The sequence below is a fragment of the Dromiciops gliroides genome, chromosome 1 (genome assembly GCF_019393635.1).
Source record: "Dromiciops gliroides isolate mDroGli1 chromosome 1, mDroGli1.pri, whole genome shotgun sequence".
Taxonomy (NCBI): Eukaryota; Metazoa; Chordata; class Mammalia; order Microbiotheria; family Microbiotheriidae; genus Dromiciops; species Dromiciops gliroides.
The window spans coordinates 188722960-188742931 of record NC_057861.1 but is presented as its reverse complement, the minus strand read 5'-3'; the positions used below and the strand labels follow the sequence as shown (position 1 = coordinate 188742931).

At 39.1% G+C, this 19972-nt stretch overlaps 1 protein-coding gene across 5 annotated transcripts in view; it reads left to right on the top strand.

Moving 5' to 3' along the window:
• Positions 1-19972, top strand: part of DCDC2 (doublecortin domain containing 2) — a 209115-nt gene that overhangs the window by 89415 nt on the left and 99728 nt on the right. For all 5 annotated transcript variants that reach the window (XM_043973822.1, XM_043973561.1, XM_043973669.1 and 2 more), the window contains one exon: positions 13472-13643. In XM_043973822.1, the coding sequence (XP_043829757.1) occupies positions 13472-13643 (172 nt within the window). The remainder of the gene's footprint in view (positions 1-13471; positions 13644-19972) is intronic.

The window sequence follows — 19972 nt, the reverse complement described above, 5'->3', positions numbered from 1 at the left end:
CAGACTCTAAATTCTGCTATAGAAAAGCATTATGGGGTGGGGTAAAAGTGGATAAAACATTGCTGAAGTGGAACAAGATTTTTTTTCACAGTGCTGCATTGTTTTGCATGTACCTCTATTGTTCCTTTTAAGTCATGATTGAAGCCCTGGAACAGAACTCTCTGATGAAGTCAATATCATACTGATTCAGACCAGTAATATATCCTTCTTCTGCCTTATATCAATGATAGTAACAAGGGGAGTTTTCTTTAAGAGTATGGCAGGGGGGCATCTAGGGAGCTCAGTGGATGGAGCCTTGCCATATTGGCCTCCTTTTCTGGCCATTTTTAGCTACTAGACATCAAAATCCAGCCTCAGATACTTATTAGCTATGTTACTCTGGGTAAGTCACTCAACCCTAATTGCTTCTAATACACACACATATACACATATATGCACATACAGACATATGTATACATACACACATATATATCTGTCTCTCTGTTTCTGTGTCTGTCTGTCTCTCAGTACTCTCTTTTCAAGCCTCAGAAGTTAAAGGGTATAACTTGAAGTTAACAAGGTCATGGAAATTTTTATCCATTCATTCATTAATTTCATCAATTAATTCATTAAATCATTCCCAGGACTTTGAGTTTACAGTTGAATTTGGTTCCTGGAACTGCCACCAACTTATTGTGTGACTATAAATAAATGAATAGCTTAAATTTTCCTCATCTCTGAAATGATTAATAATTACACAATTTATGGCAGAGTGCTAATGTGAGGAAAGTAGCCATTATACTATATAAAGCTCTTTATAGTTGTGACCTAGCATTTTGTTTTACCCACTTCTAATTTTGATTACATTAAGTTAAAAAGTTTTTGTACAAATAAAACAAATATAGTCAAGATCAGAAAGAAAGCAGAAAATTGGGAAAATTTTTTATAGTTTCTCAGATAAAGGTCTTATCACAAATATATAAATAGTTGTCAAATCTATAAGAATATGACTCATTCCCCAAGTGATAAATGGTCAAAGGATATGAGCCTGAAGGAATTGTACAATCCAGGTCAGTAGAGAAGAAAAGGCAAGAGAATAAGAGAATTTGTGTGTGTGTGTGTGTGTATAAATAGCTTGAGCAAAGACAATAAGCATAAAGTGTTTAGGAGAAGATGAGTCAAATGTAGTGGAGGTTTTATTCAGGGAAGTTGTTTAGTTGTTTCAGTCATGTCTAACTATTTGTGATCTCTTGGCAAAAGAGACTGGAGTAGCTTCCCATTTGTTTCTCTGGCTTATTTTACCTATGAGGAACTGGGCAAACAGGGTTAAGTTACTTGCCCAGGATGACCCAGCTAGTAAGTGTCTGAAGTCACATTTGAACTCATGAAGATGAGTCTTCCTGACTCCAGGCTTGGCATTGTATCCACTGTGACACTTGGCTGCCCCATGCAGGCAAGTTATGTAGGTGATAATTTTGGAAAGGTAGGTTGGAGCCAGATTATAGAGGGCCTTGAATGGTAGGCTTATAGAGTTTGGACTCTATCCTATAGGTGTTGGGAAACCTTTTGATATGTTTGATCAGGGTACAACATTAGAAACCTTATTCTGGTTTCAGTGTGTATATTATTGATTGGAAGGAAGAGAGACTGGAATAAAGGAGACAAGTTAGGAACCTCATACTTCAAATAAGAGATAAGTAAGACCCTGATACTGTGACATTATAGAATAAGAATCTATAGGAGTTTGTCAGTGATTGTTGTTGGAGTCATGGGAGAGGAAGGAGTGAGTGATGACTTAAGATTTCAAGGAATGGAAGAATGGCAGTTTTAAAATGGAGTATTCTCTCCATCCATCCATCCATCCATCCATCCATCCATCCATCCATCTATCCATCCATCCTTCCATCCATCCATCCATCCATTCTGTCTCTATGGTCACACCATAATTTGGCATCTGACATTGGAAGTAAGCTCAGTTGATACCATTCAGTTAGGCAGCCCTAGGCTGGATCTGACTCTAAGTTTCAGTCTTGTGTACTTTTCCAATACTGGTACACACTATGTGTGGCCTCTGCATTAGTAGAAGCTCCAAGTCTGGCTCAAGATAGACAACTCTGCATGTCTCCTACATACCCAGCTGACACATGGAGAGCGGAGCTAGGGGCAGCAGATACTACTCCTATGGTGCCTCTAGGCCCAACAAATCTATTTGCAAACAGGACATCCTCTGCTTCTTTTTACAGTCATGTACTTTGTCACTATAGCCTCACATAACAAGTACTCTCTGGCTATTAAGAAAAAGGCATTCTCTGAGGCAGAGGTGAGGAGGGGGTGCATTGCATTTATGTGGGATGTTGCAAATGCATGGGGCCTGGAAAGTTAGGGTCTGAAATATACCCACTTTTCATCTCCAACCCTTAAAATCCATGACTTCCTGGAATTCTCAGCACAGGTACATCCTCCTTTGGAAAGTCCTTCCAGATCTCAGCTGTTTGTGCTCTTCCCTCCTTCAAATGACCCTCATTTACTCCTCCCCTACTAGAATATAAGTTCCTTGAGAAAAGGCACTGGAGTGTGTGTGTGTGTGTGTGTGTGTGTTACAAATTATGGGTAAACATTTGTTGAATTGAATAAAAATAAAAAAAAACCTGGCCAGTCATTCATATAAAATAATGTTCATGATATAGCTATGATATGACCTGTATTTCCATATAGATATTAATAACTTAAAATGGCACTTTTTCTTTTGGGATACTGCATTAAAAGTCCTATAAGAAAGAATTTAAAAAGGTAATTGTTTTATTGTTCTTCCACACTACTTTTAATTCAGAGGTCTATATATTATACAATTATTAGCTCATTAATTCTCCCAGATTGAGAGGGAAGTTGGATTAATAGACATCCAGTGTGGATGAATTACTAATATGCAAATGAGAGTAGGAGTCAAATCCTTGGATTTCTAGGATGGCTTTTGGGTCATTGAACTATGTACCAAAATGTAGAAAATCTTACATTCCGATTAAAGAAATTCTGTGTATTAATATGTACCCATACATAGAATGCAACTTTTGAAAGATTACTAGATACCAAAATATGGAAATTAAATTTTGTCATCATCTTGTTTGGCTACTAAAAAGAAAATAATTCTAGTGAGCAACATTTTAAGAATACTTTATATAGATAACTCTAAAGTAGCAAAGGATATTTTAACCAAAGGATTCATTGCTTTCTTTTAATTGTCAACTTTTTTTCTAATGCATTTAGGTATTTTTCAGATAATTAGGTGATAGGCTAGAGTTTAGGGGCAAAGGTAAGGCAGAAAGGAAGAAAATAGGAAAGTGAAAAAATTCTTAGGAGCCACTGCTATTGTAAGTCAAAAGGAAAATATGGTTTGATTTTCAAAAAAATCAGTTTACAAATAACTTTTCAGGAGTTACATTCATTTCATCAAATGTGGTGTAACAGTATATTTTAAAAAGGGAGACGCTAGGTGGTGCAGTAGATAAAGCACCAGCCCTGGGTTCAGGAGGACCTGAGTTCAAATTTGACTTAGACATTTGACACTTACTAGCTGTGTGATCCTGGGCAAGTCACTTAACCCTCATTGCGCCCCCCCCCCAAAAAAAAGGGAGACTGTAATTGCCTTGTTACAAATCTGTGTTTTTTTTTTGTTGTTGTTGTTTGTCCTTCCTTCTGGAAGCCGACCATGATGTCATGACTTACACTGAATTGGATTTAAGTGAGGGAGGGCTATGCAGTCACCAGCCTCACTCTCCTCCAGAGCCATCTGGGTCCAGTGGCAAGATATATATATATATATATATATATATATATATATGTATATATGTGTGTGTGTGTGTATCTCAGTACATTTCAGATTTTAAAGCAATTTGGGTTAAGTGACTTTCCCAGGGTCACATAGCTAGTTAAGTGCCTGAGGCAAGATTTGAACCCAGGTCCTCTTGATTCTAGGGCCAATGCTCTATCCACTGGGCCATCTAGCTGTCCCCCTACAAATCTGTATAGTTTGCTACTAATGAGTGAGGAGTAATTAATGTAAGCCCCAGAGCTCCTAAGTGTCTTAGGAGGATTAAGAGTAAAGAAAAAATTCTAGGGGAAGTAATATGATGAGGAAGGAACTACAAACCTGCCCTGGAAGTAGCCCACCTTGTAGGTAATGGTAGTGGAGTTGGAAAATGTTCATTTATTAAACTAAGAACAGATAAATTGTGATTTTAGTTTAAAAAGGGGAAAATAGTAAATGGATGCCATGAAATTTATAGTAGGGTACAGTGGAAAGAGCCCTACATTAGGCATCAGAGGACATATGTCCAAATTCTACCTTTATTTTTTACAACGATGTGCCCTGTTGGGAAGCTACTCAGTAACTTCAGTTTTCCTATTAGTGAAACTGAGGAGTTGGACTAGAATACTTCCAAAGTCTCTTCAGCCTCTAAATCTTAAACAGTTCATGAGATGAGGAATTCCTTGGCCCTCCTGGTTGTTACACTAAAGGATTAAAGTGCCCTCTAGTGTTCATGATGCAACATTGGAGAATTATTTAAAGCCTTCCAGTTGCGGGATTTTCAGTGTTCTTTTTGCCTTACTATTTCATGGACTACATTTTTACAGATTTTACTTTTACAAAGACCAGGTTTTTGGGTTTCTACCAAAGTCTTACTCTGATGCTTCATTGTGTTGTGGAGGCATGGTTCAGAGAGAGATAGTGTCATGCAATGGAAAGAGACCCAATTTGGAGCCATTGCAATTGAGCTCAAATCCTGGATCTTTGGCTTACTACCTTGTGTGACTTTGGACAAGTCAGTTAACTCCCTTAAGTCTCAACTTTCACATCTATAAAATGAGGGAATTACACTAGATGACCTCTGAGGTCCTTTATGGCTCAAAATCTGTAATCCTCTGATTCAAGTAGAATACAAAATCTTAAAGGCTGTTCTGAACCTGAGAAAGCTTAAGAATAGATCCATGACACAATATACTTGATCATCATATGGCAGGTCACTCGGCAGGTGATTTTCTTTTTTTACCATAGTGATTTGTGAAATTATCTTTAAGGGGTTGGAAGGATTGTAATCCATATCAGAGGATCATAGCTTTTTCTGAAGCATTAGAAAAGGTTTAGGGAGGCACACTATAGAATTAAGCAAGTGTATATAGTCTTTATAATGAGAGTAAATTACTTCGATAACATGTTAAGCTAAACTCTTCTTACTACCATAAACAGATTTTTAACCTTATCTTTATTGTCGAAGAAATTGAAGACTTGTGCAGTTAAATTTCTTGCCTGGTGATAGAATCAAGGATAAGAAATCAGTATGCATGAGTCAGTGTTTAGCCTCCTGGGTGGCTCTTTCTCCTCCTGTAAGCATCCGAAAACTGCACATTGTTAAGTCTGTTCAGTGAAGCAAAACTCATCTTGAAATTATTTTAAGCTTGAAATGACATAATGTGATATAACCTTTTTAGAGTCCTAGTTAGAAAAAAAATATGTGTTTGCCCTAGTAAACTAAAAGAAAAAATCTGAGCTAGGATAGACTCAACACTGCATAATGGTAAGATGTATCAGGACTCATTGAAATATGACTATGAAATTACTATGAAAATGAGGCCACTGCAAGAAGTAGTGGTTTCCCAGGTGACTCTTGGTGGGCATTTTTTTCTTTTGATTTTTCTTTCATGTTTTTACATGCTGACATACAAAGTCAGCTAGGTAGTGGCATAGTGTTTGTAAGGGTTTAATCTATAGTTAGGAAGACCTGAGTTTGAATTCTGCCTCAGATATTGCTAGCTAACTGTGTGACCTTGCACAAGTCACTTAATCGCTGTCTGCCTTGTTTTTCTCATCTATAAAATGGAAGTAATAATAATAGCACCCTTTTCCTAGAGTTGTTGTGAGGCTAAAAAAAGATAATATATGCAAAGTGCTTTGCAAACCTTAAAACTCCATATAATAAAAGTATATATTATATAAGTAATAAGATATATGAGCAATATGTAATACAGTCATATTAATGTAGAATATAATATATCACATTATATATAATACATATAACTATCATCATCACCCCCTGGAATGTACTTACTCCTTCCATACTTCCCCTGATATTCCCAGCTAAAAGCATTCTCTCCCTCTTCAGATTTTTTTTCCCAACAGCATCTTCTCTGGATCCTTACTTTTTCAATTCAGTTCAATAAACTTAAAGTCCTACCAAGTATGAAGCATGTACCAGGCAGTGAGGATAGAGAGATCTCGAAGTGTTTATGGGTCAGTATGGTACAACATGTAGGGAGTATTAGAATGGGGCAAAGTAGTGTTCTTGGAAAAACTTGAGGAAGGCGAGAATGTGTTTATCTGGTATCAGAGGGAACCAGGGGAGGTGGCATTGAAGCTATGCCTTAAAAGAAGATAAGGCAGAGATAAGGGAGTTCATTTCAGGACTTCATGAAAGCATGGAGAAGGGATTTGTCAAGCTCAGTTTGCAACAAGGTAGGTTGGAGTCAGTGACTTAGGTTCCATCACATTCTGTCTTATATCATGTATTTATGTATATGCCTATCATGGTTTAGTGGAATGAGCACTGAATTTGTAATCTCATAATATGTACTGGGCACAGTGCTAAGTTCTGTAGATACAAAGAAAGACAAATATAGTCACTGTCTTAGAGGGGTTTATAATCTAACTGGGGAGACAACATGAAAACAAATTATGTACACGTAAGATGTACATGCAGGATAAACTCAAAGGGAAGACATTAACATTAATGGGGATCAGGAAAGGCTTTTCACAGAAGGTGAGATTTTATTGGGACTTGAAAAAAGTCAGGGAAGCTAGTAGGCAGACATGAGGAAGAATAGCATTCCAGGCATGGGGGACAGCTAGTGACAATGCAGAGTCAGATGATGGAATTTCTTGTGGGAGGAATGTCAAGTCGGCTAGGATCATTGGATTGTAGGGTGCACAGAAGGGGGAATAAAACATAAAAAGACTGGAAAAATAGGAAGGAACCAAACAGATAATTTTAAATTTGATCCTGGAGGTAAGAGTAAGGCAATGAATTAAGGGAGTGACATCATCAGACCTGCACTCAAGGAAGATCTCTGATAGCTAAGTGGAAAATTGGAATGGAGAGAGACTTGAGGTAGGGAGATGTCCCAGAAGTCTGTTGCAGATAGTCTAGGTGTGAGGTGATCAGGGCCTGCACCTGATGGCAATGTAAGAGAAAGAAGGGTACTTATAGGAGAGATGTTACAAAGGCAGAATCAATAGGAATTGGCAAATGATTGGCTATATTGGGAGGGGAAGAATGTGAAGAGTAAAGGATGACCCACGCTGACCTTTTGAGGCTAAGGGATTGGGAGGATAGTGGTACCCTGGACAGTAACAAGGAAGTTAGGAAGAATGGAGCATTTTGGGAAGAGATAATTATTATTGTTTATCCTTCTTTCTAGAACAGGACCAATGACATCATGAGGTAAATGTCTTGATTTGTGAGTAAATTGGATTTAAGTGAGGCAGAGCTGTGCAGTCATCAGCTTTCATCTCTTTTCCAGAATCATTGGAGTCCATTGGAAAGACCTAAGTCAAGATGACTGGTGATGGCCCCAGGGGAAAGATAATTCTGTTTTGGAATTGTATATTGAGTTTAAGATATCCATAGAACTTTCAGTATGAGATATCCAAGAGGTAGTTGGAGATACAAAACTGTAGGTTTTGGGTTAGGGCTAATTAATAGATTTGAGAATCATCATAAAGATGATAATTGAGCACATGAGAGTTGACGAGATCATCAAATGAAATAATATAGAAGTAGAAGAGAGGAGATCCTATGGTAGAGCATTGGGGGATACCCATGGTGTAGTAGTCATGACCTGGATGAAAATACAGTAAGGTAACAGAGAAATGGTTGAGTAGGATCATCTACTCAGGAGAGGGTAGTGTCATGAAAACCTAGAAAGAAGAGTGTCAAGGAGAAGAGGATGATTCACAGTGTCAGAGACTGCAGAGAAGTCAAGAAGGATGAGGTTGAGAAAAGGCCATTAGATTTGGTAATTAAGAGATCATTGATAACTTTGGAGAGAGCAATTTTAGTTGAACATTGAGCTTGGAAGCTGGATTGTGGGGAGTTAAGAAGAGAATGAGAAGAAAGAAAGTGGAGGCCCTAACTGTAGGTGGCTTTCTCAAGGAACTTAGCTACAAAAGAGAGAAGAAATATAGGCAGTAGGGGGCAGCCAGGTGGTGCAATGGATAAAGCACAGGCCTTGGATTCAGGAGGACCTGAGTTCAAATCCGATCTCAGACTCATGACACTTAGAGATGTGTGACCCTGGGCAAGTCACTTAACCCTTATTGCACTGCCCCCCCAATAAAAAAATATAGACGGTAGATGATGGACCTAGACAAATCAAATGCAAATTTTTTGAGGAGAGGAGAGATGTGGGAATATTTTTAAGTAGCAGAGAGAAATTGACAGAATAGACAGAGAAATTGATATTAGAGGGGCAGCCTGCTGGAGAATATTGAAAGAATGGGGTCACTTGTATGTATAGATGGGTTTGCTTTATTAAGGAGAAAGACCACATCTTCATATGAAGTAGGGTTGAAGGAAGAGAAAGTGGTAGAAGGAATGTGAGCAATGTGCTGTAAAGAGGAAGGAAGAAGAGAGTGAAAGGTCCCAATTTTTTTTTCAGTGAAATTTGAGGCAAGCTGAGAAAGTAGGGGTAGGAGAGCTTTGGGAGGTTTGAGCAAGGATGAAAAAGGTTTGGAAAAGGAGCTGTAATGAGTGGGATAGCGAATAGTGTCAGTGAAGGCCTGGTCTGATTTTTTCTCGAGGTTTCCATCAGTTCCACCCCAGCAACATTTTTTCCCTATGAATAAGTATCATATTTATAATAAAGTTTCTCTTTGTTGTTTCCTATGCTTAATTTTGAAGGGTGAAATGAAAATTAAGGCAATTCAAGAAAGCTTCTCTGCTCTTAGCATTTGATGTCTGGATGATTGAAGCCACGAATCACTATGATATGACTCTGTGCTAGACTTGAGATCTATTTCCCAATATTTCAACAAATCTTGGGGATATCTAGGAAATCAAGCTCATCACCTTACTTATGGATTTCTAGTTATTTTCCTTGTCACTCATATTCTGTGCATCTGTGATATCTGAGGACATAGGTTTTTATTATTAGATAATTTCCTGTCTTGTGTATCCTCTGAACAAAGGGCTATTCTGCCATTCTTCTCCCCCCCCCCCCCCCGCCCCCTCTCTTTTTTCTTTTCTTTTTTTTTGGCAATGAGGGTTAAGTGACTGACCCAGGGTCACACAGCTAGTACTGTTATTTTTCTTAATGTTATCTTCTCTTCTCTGGTATCTAACTTGTGACTATCAAGTTTTATCTCTGCCCCTTCTTTTTCACTTATTCTCAAGCTCTTCTTCCTCCTGTTTCTTCCTTGTTCTTCATTTGGGAGCAAACACTTTACCTCCAGAACTATAAAAACAGTGCTTGATCCAAAGATTCCCATTCATCTTGTTCCAAGTATTGCAGTAAATTCTTTACTTTAGAGTTGGTTCTCTCATCACTTGAGAAGGGGTTTTCCTTCTATCCAAACTATTTTATTCATTCTTGGCATATGTTACTTCTGGGCAACTTTCAGAATGAATAGAATCTTTTAAAAGAGTCTGAAAAATAAGGTGGTAGAGCTTGTGGTTTGAACCTAGTAATTGTGGTGTTTTTGTGTGTGTGTGTTAGTTTTAAACCTGTGATTGTATTATTTTTTCTCCCTTGGCATTGCAGCTCATAGCTGTGGAACACTCAGAAAACTCAAGCATTCATTAATGCAATAATTAAACTTTGCTTAATTTAATTAATAATTAAATAGGGTACATTCAGAGTGGCAAGTATAAAAAAGTGTTTCACACTTGGATAGATTTTGGTGTTAACAAACATGCATAATTATTTTTCTTATGGATTATGGAATTCTAAAGCTGTGAATTTTCTCCTTCTTAATTGTGTAAGTAACTAAAACCCAGTTAAGTGTTTCTAGGTTGTTGAGCAGACACATTTATAAGGAGCTATAATACAATATAATCCAGAATGATTTGTTTGTTTCCTTCTATAACGTTTATTTCCAAATGCCATTGTAGTCGTACAGATGCTACATAGAGGCTTTGAAGATTCCAGTGATTTTGGGCACATCAGCGAATGGAATTGGCTGGACAGTTATCAACTCATTTGAATAATAAATTATTTTAGGGAGTGGTGGTTGAATCTCAGAACTGGGTACCTGAAAGTTGTGCTTGTCAACTGTCTGAGGCTGGATTTGAACTCAGGTCCTCCTGAATCCAGGGCCGGTGCTTTATCCACTGCACCACCTAGCTGCCCAGTACTTATATTTTTATTATCTGTATGGTTGTTCCGGGTCAGCCACTAGGCCTACCACTCCCTTGGGTTAAATCTGGAGACTTCAGTGGTTGCCAGGAGTGTGGTTCTCTAGAAGCAGTGTGTGTGTGTGTGTGTAATCGTGATGAATTATGTCACATGACTAATGTAGGGGCCAAATTTAATATAGGGAGAGTTAATTGAGTGGTTCACCATAATATTGGGGTCCTGGAAATAATGAGGGACCTCTAGGTCCAAAACTCCCTCTCCTCTAAATTACCTTTTTAGATATTTCTCCCAGGCCAATAAGAAAGGAGCCTAACAGCCTCTTTTCCACAAATGAATCAGGTTTTATTAATGGGAATAAAATAAGCAGCAAAGGTAAAATTAATAAAATGAAAGACAAGGGAATAGAGAAAAAGAAATCCGGATAATCCCCCTAACTCTAACCTAAGTCTATACAATCCCCAAACTCGCTTCCAGTTTAGCTAATTCAAAAGAGCAGGGCTCATATGTTAACCCACCACCTGGGGTCCGTAGCTTCAATGGAAAAACAGCTTTGCAGCCAGGGCCCAAGGGACTTGTCTGCTCCTGCAGCTTACACCACCAGGAAAAAAGGTGACTGGGGAAAGCGGCTGAGCTCCCCCTCAGCAAGCATTTACTCTCTCTCCCCCCAAAGGGGAGGTCCTTCAAACTGCCTGTGGAGAGTGGTTTCTCCTGCTGACATCAGCAGCAAAAGTCATTCAGGACAGGCCAGGTGTGGCCCATCCCAATCAGTCTGCCAAATTCCATTTTACCACACTAGCTAACCCAGATGTAGTGATGAAAACTTCCTAAATGTGTGTGTCTTTTACCTCTGGGTATTATGATAAATTAATGGAATTTGGCAGATACCCAGGGGTCCCATCTGATTGATTTAGTGTTGTTTGAATTGGGTGAGAATGAGAAACTAAGTACCTATTTAAGGGTGATTGGATGTAGACAACCACAGGTGGCTGGCCCTAAGTGACTTTGTTCTCAGGCAGAGTACTAGTGACATCAGCAAGAGACCACTCTCAACCAATCAGCTTGAAGGACTTCCCCTTGGGGGAGGGAGAGAGGAACGAGGAAGTGAACGCTGGCTCAGAGAAGAAGCCTCTTTTTGGGGAGGAAGAGGCATGTGGTGAGGGAAGGAGAACACGAGTTCCCCTTGTCTTTCGGGACATTGGCTTGATGGCAGAATTTCATGTGGACTGCTGAATTTATCAGTGATTTTAGCCAATTTCCTGGTGGGCAGATTAGGACCCACAATTTAGATTTTAAACAGCACGGTACCCAGTGACATCCAGTAGCCAGAGGCCACCACTAAAGGACTTTGTATTGAATTGGGAGGGTGGGTGATAAGGCAATCACCTTTCTCCTTTCCTATTATATCTAGGAAGGGTGAGTGAAAATTGAGTGGTGTTTCCCTCAGCTTCTGGTGCCTCAGATGGGCATTGAACTCTTTCTTTAGTGGTGGTCCTGGGTTTATGATTCAGGGATTGTAATAATCATAATTCTAGAAAGGAGATTAGCAATCTTTTACAAGGGGTGTAGGTGTTCAAATACACAAGAGAGTATCCTTACGTATTTACAGCAGTACTAGTAGTAATAAAAATGATGATGCAAGGGTCTGGATCTCCTATTAAGGCAGGTTTAGTAGCTCCTTTGCAATTTAAAGTCTTAGAGTATTGCCTAGAGCATTGAGAGATTAAGTGACTTGTCCAACATTATGCAGCTGGCTATATCAGAGGCAGGATCTGAATCTAGTTCTCCCTGGCTTCAGGGCCAGCTCTCCTTACACCATGTTGCTAAATGACAATAATGATGATGGTGATGATAGTTAATGATTCTATAACACTGAAAGTTTTTCAGTGATTTTTACATGTATTAATCATCTCATTTCCAAAAGCCCTGTGAGGTAAGGACTATGGGTACCATCATCCCCATTTTGCAGATGATGAAACCAAGGCTCAAAGAGGGTCAATGTTATCACACAACTAGTGATAGAGGCGGAATTTGAAACTTGGTTTCTCCTGATTCTTAAGTCTAGCTTTCTTTCTATCTCACCATACTGTGCCTCTCTATTAATGGTTTATTTTTTCAGAATAATGAATCACGTCACTAAAACTTTTTGCAAATTAGCTGGGAATATTGAAAGATTTATATTATTCAGAATCTGTGCCTAGATTAACTTTTTTCCTTTCTCTATGAGTTGTGATTATATTGTCTTTTTTCCATCCATGTTGGCCAGGAGTATATTTCTTCTTCTGCACATGGAAAAAGAAAATTATGGTGTCTGCACAATTTAAAATCTGACAAATATAATAGGATCATAAATTTGGAGTTGGATGGGGATCTATCCATTGATTTGTATGACATAATAATAACACATCTATATATAGCACATTAAAATTTACAAATATCTTTTTCACAACAATTTGTGAGGTAGGTATTAATTATCCCCCCCCTTTTTTGTGGGGGCAATGGGGGTTAAGTGACTTGCCCAGGGTCACACAGCTAGTAAGTGTCAAGTGTCTGAATCCGAATTTGAACTCAGGTACGCCTGAATCCAGGGTCGATGCATTATCCACTGCGCCACCTAGCTGCCCCCAATTATTCCCATTTTTAAAGATGAGGAAACTGAGACTCAGAGATTTAGGTTAATTTGCTCAAGGCCACACAACTTGTAAATGTCATGGTCCATATTCAAAGCCACCTCGGTAATCTATCTATTAAACATCATGACCTTTTTTTTAAGGTAAGTATAAAATAAAAAGTAATGGAAGAGATTCTAGCCTTTTTTTTTTTTTTTGGACTCTTCTTGTACCTAGTAAATATCTCACATGGGAAGTCATTCTTTTTTTTTTTTTTTTTTTTGCAGAGGGTGGGGAGGGGAAGCAATCAAGGTTAAGTCACTTGTCAAGAGTCAAACAACTACTGTCTGAGGCTGGATTTGAACTCAGGTCCTCCTGACTCCAGGGCCAGCACTCTATCCACTGTGCTGTCTACCTGCCCTGGAAGTCATTCTTTGTTTCCAATCAATCAATAAGAAAGATCCATTTCTCTTTCCATTTAGGGAAATGATCGTCAGTCTAAATCAACTATTGGTTCCAGTGACAACTCATCTCCTCTGCCTCCTAAGAGAAGGGGAAAGAAAGAGGAAGTTCTGAATTCAGAAAAACCTGGTAAAGTGAAACAAAGTACAAACCCAAAGACTCCATCAACTGTGGTAACGCCACCAAACAATGGTAAGTTCTGTGTTTCTGCTAGTGTTCAGTCAGTTTGGTTGTATGGGTCATGGCCCTACGAAGCCAAGGTGGACAAATCAGTGGCTACTCTGTAACATGACAACAAACTATATATATTTTATTGAAGTATGATAAATTCTGGGAGGCATATGTAGAGGTTCTGGGAATCTTCACATTTAGTTAAAATTAACCAACTTTTATTAAGCAGTTCTTGTGTGCCAGGTGTTGCTTTGGATGCTGGGGGAAATGTTATGTATTATCTTGTCTTTATGGAGCTTATAGTCTAGTTACTGACCCTAAAGGGTGTTAGCTTTTAATTAAAAAAAAACAAACCCTCTATTTTTGAGTAGGGGTGTGTGGCATTGTGAAATCACTTGTTTTGAGGCTGAGTGGTTCCCTGGATGATGATGTATAATATAGGTATATGTATGGATAATATATATATATGTATACATATGCATACTGTATTACTACCATTAATTATTGCTATAGCAGTTCTTCACTTGTACATTTTTATCAAATTCTATAGGTTCTCAGTTCTTTCTCTTTCTCCATCCACCTCCTCAAATACATAGACCCAGCTATTTTTACAGCAACTTTCCTCTAAAGATGTATTTGCTATAGCTGTATGAACCCAAGTGTTTGATTGTGTGCATATATACAAATGTATGTACACATACAGGAGTAGACCTACTTGGATCTAAGGACATTTACACCTAAGATGTTTATGGAGCTTCTGTCAGAATTTGAGGTGCTGCTGGACTCAGAGGCAGGTGGGCCCCCTCCTGCCATGCCCCTCCCTGTCTCACCACGACTGCTTCTGGGATGGTTGTGGGAGAAATGTGTTTTATAGTTCAGTGGGGGCTATTTAGGGGCAAGCAGGGTCAGGAATGGCATCTGTCTGTCTTCATGGTTAGAGAAACCATCCTGTGAAGACAATGAAGTAGTGTAGAAAGAGTGTGGGTGGCTGCAGTGGGTGAACATTGAAGAATGTATAGTGGGGGCAGCTGGGTGGCACAGTGGATACAGCACCAGCCCTGGAGTCAGGAGTACCTGAGTTCAAATCCAGCCTCAGACACTTGACACTTACTAGCTGTGTGACCCTGGGCAAGTCACTTAACCCCAATTGCCTCACTAAAAAAAAAAAAAAAGAGTGCATAGTGTGGGGCAGCTAGGTGGTGAAGTGGATAAAGCACCAGCCCTGGATTCAGGAGGACCTGAGTTCAAATCTAACTTCAGACATGTGACACTTACTAGCTGTGTGATTCTGGGCAAGTCACTTAACCCTCATTGCCCTGCAAAAAAAAAAAAAAAAAAAGAGTGCATGGTGATGAATGTGAGCTGCAGTGCTTGAGTGAGGAGGGGAGGCTTCCCTGTGGAGAGTGCCTTCAGTGAACCAGTGTCTAGTAGTCACCTTAATAGAGTAAAGGCTTTGAAGGTTGGGAGGAGGGAGACCTTGAGGCAAAACTTTGGAAACAGCAAGAGGGGAGGCAAGTTTAGTGAAGGAAGAATGGGGGGAGGGCACACAGGGAATGTAGGGGGTAGGCGCAGGTATGTAACCTGTTTGACAACCCTTTTGGGACAGCCAGGGCAATGCAGAGTGTACCAATATTGAGTTTAGGATGATAGAAAGCTTTAATATAGATTCTGGCCAGCACAGCATGGGCTTCTGAGCTCCCTCTTGGTTTTGTATTTATAAGAGTGCTCAGGGGCATGGGCTGGGAAAAGGCAGGTAACCTTGGGCCCTAGTAATCTGACAGATTTTAATAAAGTTTGAAATAAAGAGAATTTTGTGGTTAACCCTGAGTTAATCAGAAGTTTCAATCCAATAGAACACTATTTCTTAAGGATTCTGAGGGCATTATTATACTAATCATATGTGAAAAATACATAAGCTTGAATAATGATTTTTTTTTGGTGGGGGTGAGGCAATTGGGGTTAAGTGACTTGCCCAGGATCACACAGTTAGTGTCAAGTGTCTGAGACCAGATTTGAACTCAGGTTCTCCTGAATCCAAGGCTGGTGCTGTGTCCACTGAGCCACCTAGCTGCCCCTTGAATAATGCTTTAGATTAAATTCCAAATGCCTTCCTCCCTCCTTCCTTCCTTCCTTCCTTTCCTCTCTCCCTTTCTTTTTTCTTCCTTCCCTGCCTTACCAGATGTCATTTTGCATATGTAGTATTTATATTTTTTCCTAGAGCTTTGAGTCAAAGTTAGTTTTCTAGTCCTTATTTTTAATTCATTTAAAAAAATGATCAACAGCTTTAGTAAATTGAACTTTGGAAATAAGTGTAAGACTTTTTTTTTCTGGCTGTTGGATAAAATAGGACTTTTAGATCTAGAAGATAACAATAGAGGTTATCTGGGTCAACCTCATTTTCCTTGTAGCTGCTTGGGGATGCTGTGACTAGTTACCTGACCAGGTTTCATAGTGATGACTAAGTTTTGTCAGATATGCACACCATTCAACACCAGAGGGCACTCAGGGGCAGCTACCGAGGTCTGATTCTGAGGGAGCTGCTGCTTCTCTCCCTTTAACTGTGGGTGGTAATGCTTGTTTCATTGATCTAGGATAGACTTGTGTGGAAAAACCTTTCAGCCTCCAAACTACAAGGAAAACTTCCCTTCATCCTTTATGCCCCTATGTGCTTCATTGATTTACCTTTAACTCAAGGACATATTACAATAAACATTCTGTTAGATTAAATCAACCATAATAAAGGCCGAATCATTAGTCAGCATGTTGCATATACACACACCATGCTATTGTATTATTGTTATATTATACACCATATTATTATACTATTAGAACTCTAGACTCTACTGCTCCCAAAGCAAGAAGCCCATTCAGAGTGAAAACCAGTCTTTTCCTCTCTCCTTTCCCAACCCACAGATGAGACTTAATTTGGAAGTTCAGTTGAACTAAATAAAAGTGTTTTTTTTTTTTCTACTCACAGGTTTAGTTTCTGAAGTGAGACCTTCTTCTGATGTAATGCAAGAAATGTAAAGCAATGTAAGCAACTCTTAATAGGATGGTATTGCTTGAGCAATCAGGGTAGTACTAGCTGCAGGGGCATTTGTTGTTCAGTAGATCAGTCTGTCTGGCTCTTTGGGATCCTTTGGGCTATCCGTGCCGGCAGTGCTTATGGTGTTTCCTTGACAAAGATACTGGAGTGGTTTGCCATTGCCTTATCCAGTGAATTTAGGCAAACAGACTTTAGTGACTTGCCCAGGGTCACACAGCTAATAAGTATTTGAGTTTGGATTTGAACCCAGGTCTTCCTGACTCCAGGTCTAGCGCTCCATCCATTGAGCCATCTCACTGCCTCCAGGTGCATAAGATGTCTCAGTTTCTCCACTTGTTTTCTTTCCATGTCTCTGTCTTTGATAAAACTCTGTTGGACTTCTCTAAAAAGAAAGGCAGTTGCTATCTGCTATTAGATTCTTTTCAAATAAGAAGTAAGGAAGGGCAACTGAATTGTTCCCTGTTGAGGAATCTAGCTGCCACAATGCATTTAGTGCTGGACTTGGTCAGGAAGATTTGAGTTCAAAGGTTGCCTCAGAACTTTACTAGTTGTATGACCCTTGGAAAGTCACTTAACCTCTTTCAGCTTCAGTTTCTTCATCTTTAAAATGGGGCAATTAATAGCAGCTGCCTCCCAGGGCTGTTGGGAGATAACATTTATAAATTGTTTTGTCAACCCTAAATGCCAAGTAAATGCTACTATTATTGTCATCTTATTTCCCAAGTCTCTTTGAAAAGCCTTTGTTTTCCCTCATATTTTGTATACAAGTGTGCTCTGCCTAATGAGCATATTCCTGGCTCTCTGTGTAGGAGCTTGAGTTCTGCCTACACAAAGGTAAGGAAACAGAGGAAGTGGAGAGAGGTCAGGTGATTGGCCCTGTGCCAGACAAAGTAGCAAGTAGTAGCATTGGCATTCAAATCCAGGTTTGTCATCTCCAATTCCAATGTCCTTCCTGCTACACCAGGTGCCTTCTGGTTGTGGGATTCAGATCAATTAAGGACCTTTACTGAGTGGCTAGGTACTATGCAGGGCCTAATAAAACTCTTTTTTTTTTCAACAAACATTTATTTTATTTTTTTCCAGTTACATGTAAGGGTAGTTTTCAACATTCATTTTTGTAAAATTTAAAGTTTCAAATTTTTCTCCCTCCCTTCCTTTCCTCCCCCCTCCACAAGACAACAACCAATCTGGTTTAGGTTATACATGTTCAATCCACGAGTGCTCTTTTTATCAGTTCTTTCTATGGGAGTAGATAGTATGCTTCATCATTAGTCCCTTGGGATTGTCTTGGATCATTGTATTGTTGAGAGTAGTTAAGTTATTCACAATTGCTCATAAAACAGTACTGATGTCACTATGCACAATGTCCTCCCAGTTCTGCTAATTTCATTATACATCAATTCATATGAGTCTTTCCAGGTTTTTCTGGAATCATCCTGTTTGTCATTTCCTATAGCACAATACCATTCCACTACAATTATATACCACAGCTTCTTCAGTCATTCCTCAATTGATGGACATTCTCTTGATTCCCAATTCTTAGCCACCACAAAGAGTTGCTATAAATGTTTTTTGTACAATTTCCCCCCCTTTCTCTTTTTCACAATTACTATTGTTAACTGTTTCCCTCTATCCAATTCCCTTCCCCATGATATTTACTCTATTTTATCTATCTTCTTTCACCTTATCCCTCTTCAAAAGGGATTTGCTTCTGACTGTCCCCTTCCCCAATTTGACCTCCCTTCTTTTGCCCCTCTCTCTTTATCCCCTTCCTTTCCTGTTTTCCTGCAAAGGGGTGGGCATTGAGGGGGTGGGGGGGGTTAGATACATTACTCCACCCAATTGAGTGTGATGTTAATCCCTTCTTGAGCCAACTCTGGTGAGATTAAGGTCTTTGAGTTAATTCTGATGAGTGTAAAGTTCATTTACTTCCCTGCTCCTCCCCCATCTCTTCCACCACTCCATAAGTCCTTTCCTGTTTCTTTCATGTGGGATTTCACCCCATGCTACCTCTGCCCTTCCCCCTCCCCTAGTGCATTCCTCTCACCCCTTGATTTTACCCTAAAGATGTCATCATGGGGCATCTAGGTGACACAATGAACAAAATATCCACCCCTGACCCAGGGGGACCCCAGCCAAAACCCAGCCTCAGACACAAGACAGTTACCCACTGTATGACCCCAGGTATGACCCCCAACTCCAATTTTGTATGGTTCTCTAGGGTCTTGTATTTGGAAGTCAAATTTTCCATTCAGTTCAGGCCTTTTCATCACGAATACCTGAAAGTCCTCTTTTTCATTGAGGTCCCATTTTTTCCTCTGAAAGATTATACTCAGTTTTGCTGAATAAGTGATTCTCACTTGTAATCCTAATTCCTTTGCCCTCTGGAATATCATATTCCATTCCCTCTGGTCCTTTAATGTAGAAGCTGCTAGATCTTGTGCTATCCTGACTGGGGCTCCACAGTACTTGAATTGTTTCTTTTTGTCAGCTTGCAATATTTTCTCCTTGACCTGGTAGTTCTGGAATTTGACTATAATATTCCTTAGAGTTTTCCTTTTGGGATCTCTTTCAGGAGGTGATCAGTGATTCTTTCAATTTCTATTTTACCTTCTGCTTCTAGAATATCAGGGCAATTCCTGACATTTTCTTGGAAGATGATGTATAAGCTCTTATTTTGTTCATGGTTTTCAGGTAGACCAATAATTTTCAAATTATCTCTCCTGGACCTATTTTCCAGGTCAGCAGTATTTCCAAGAAGATATTTCCTATTGCCTTCTATTTTTTTTATTCATTTGGATTTGCTTTATTGTGTCTTGGTTTCTCATAAAGTCCCTGGCTTCCATTTGTTTGATCCTAATTCTTAGGCAATTTTTTTTTTTGTCAGAGAGCTTTTGTATCTCCTTTTCCATTTGGTTTTTCAAGCTGTTGACTTTTTTATCATGTCTTTCCTGCATCACCCACATAATAAAACTCTTAAGTGGAAACAAACTCTAAAAATGTTTTCCTCTGGAGGACAGAGACCCTTGTTATAAGTTCTATTAAGGGTCTTTTTAACATTGCAAAATCAAAACATTAGCAATCATTAGTAGCTTGTGTCTAATTATAACAATGACAAAATAATATTTAAAATTCAAACAAGATTGTCTCCCACAGTCATAGTTTTATAATAACTTTTAGGAAAAGGTAGAAGTCGGTAGTTTACCCTTTCTTTTCCCCTAGAGAACCCTGCAGCTATTCCGAAAAATACCCTTTTAAGATTGGAGCTTTTCTAAGGAATTTTCATATATAGATGATTCTTGCT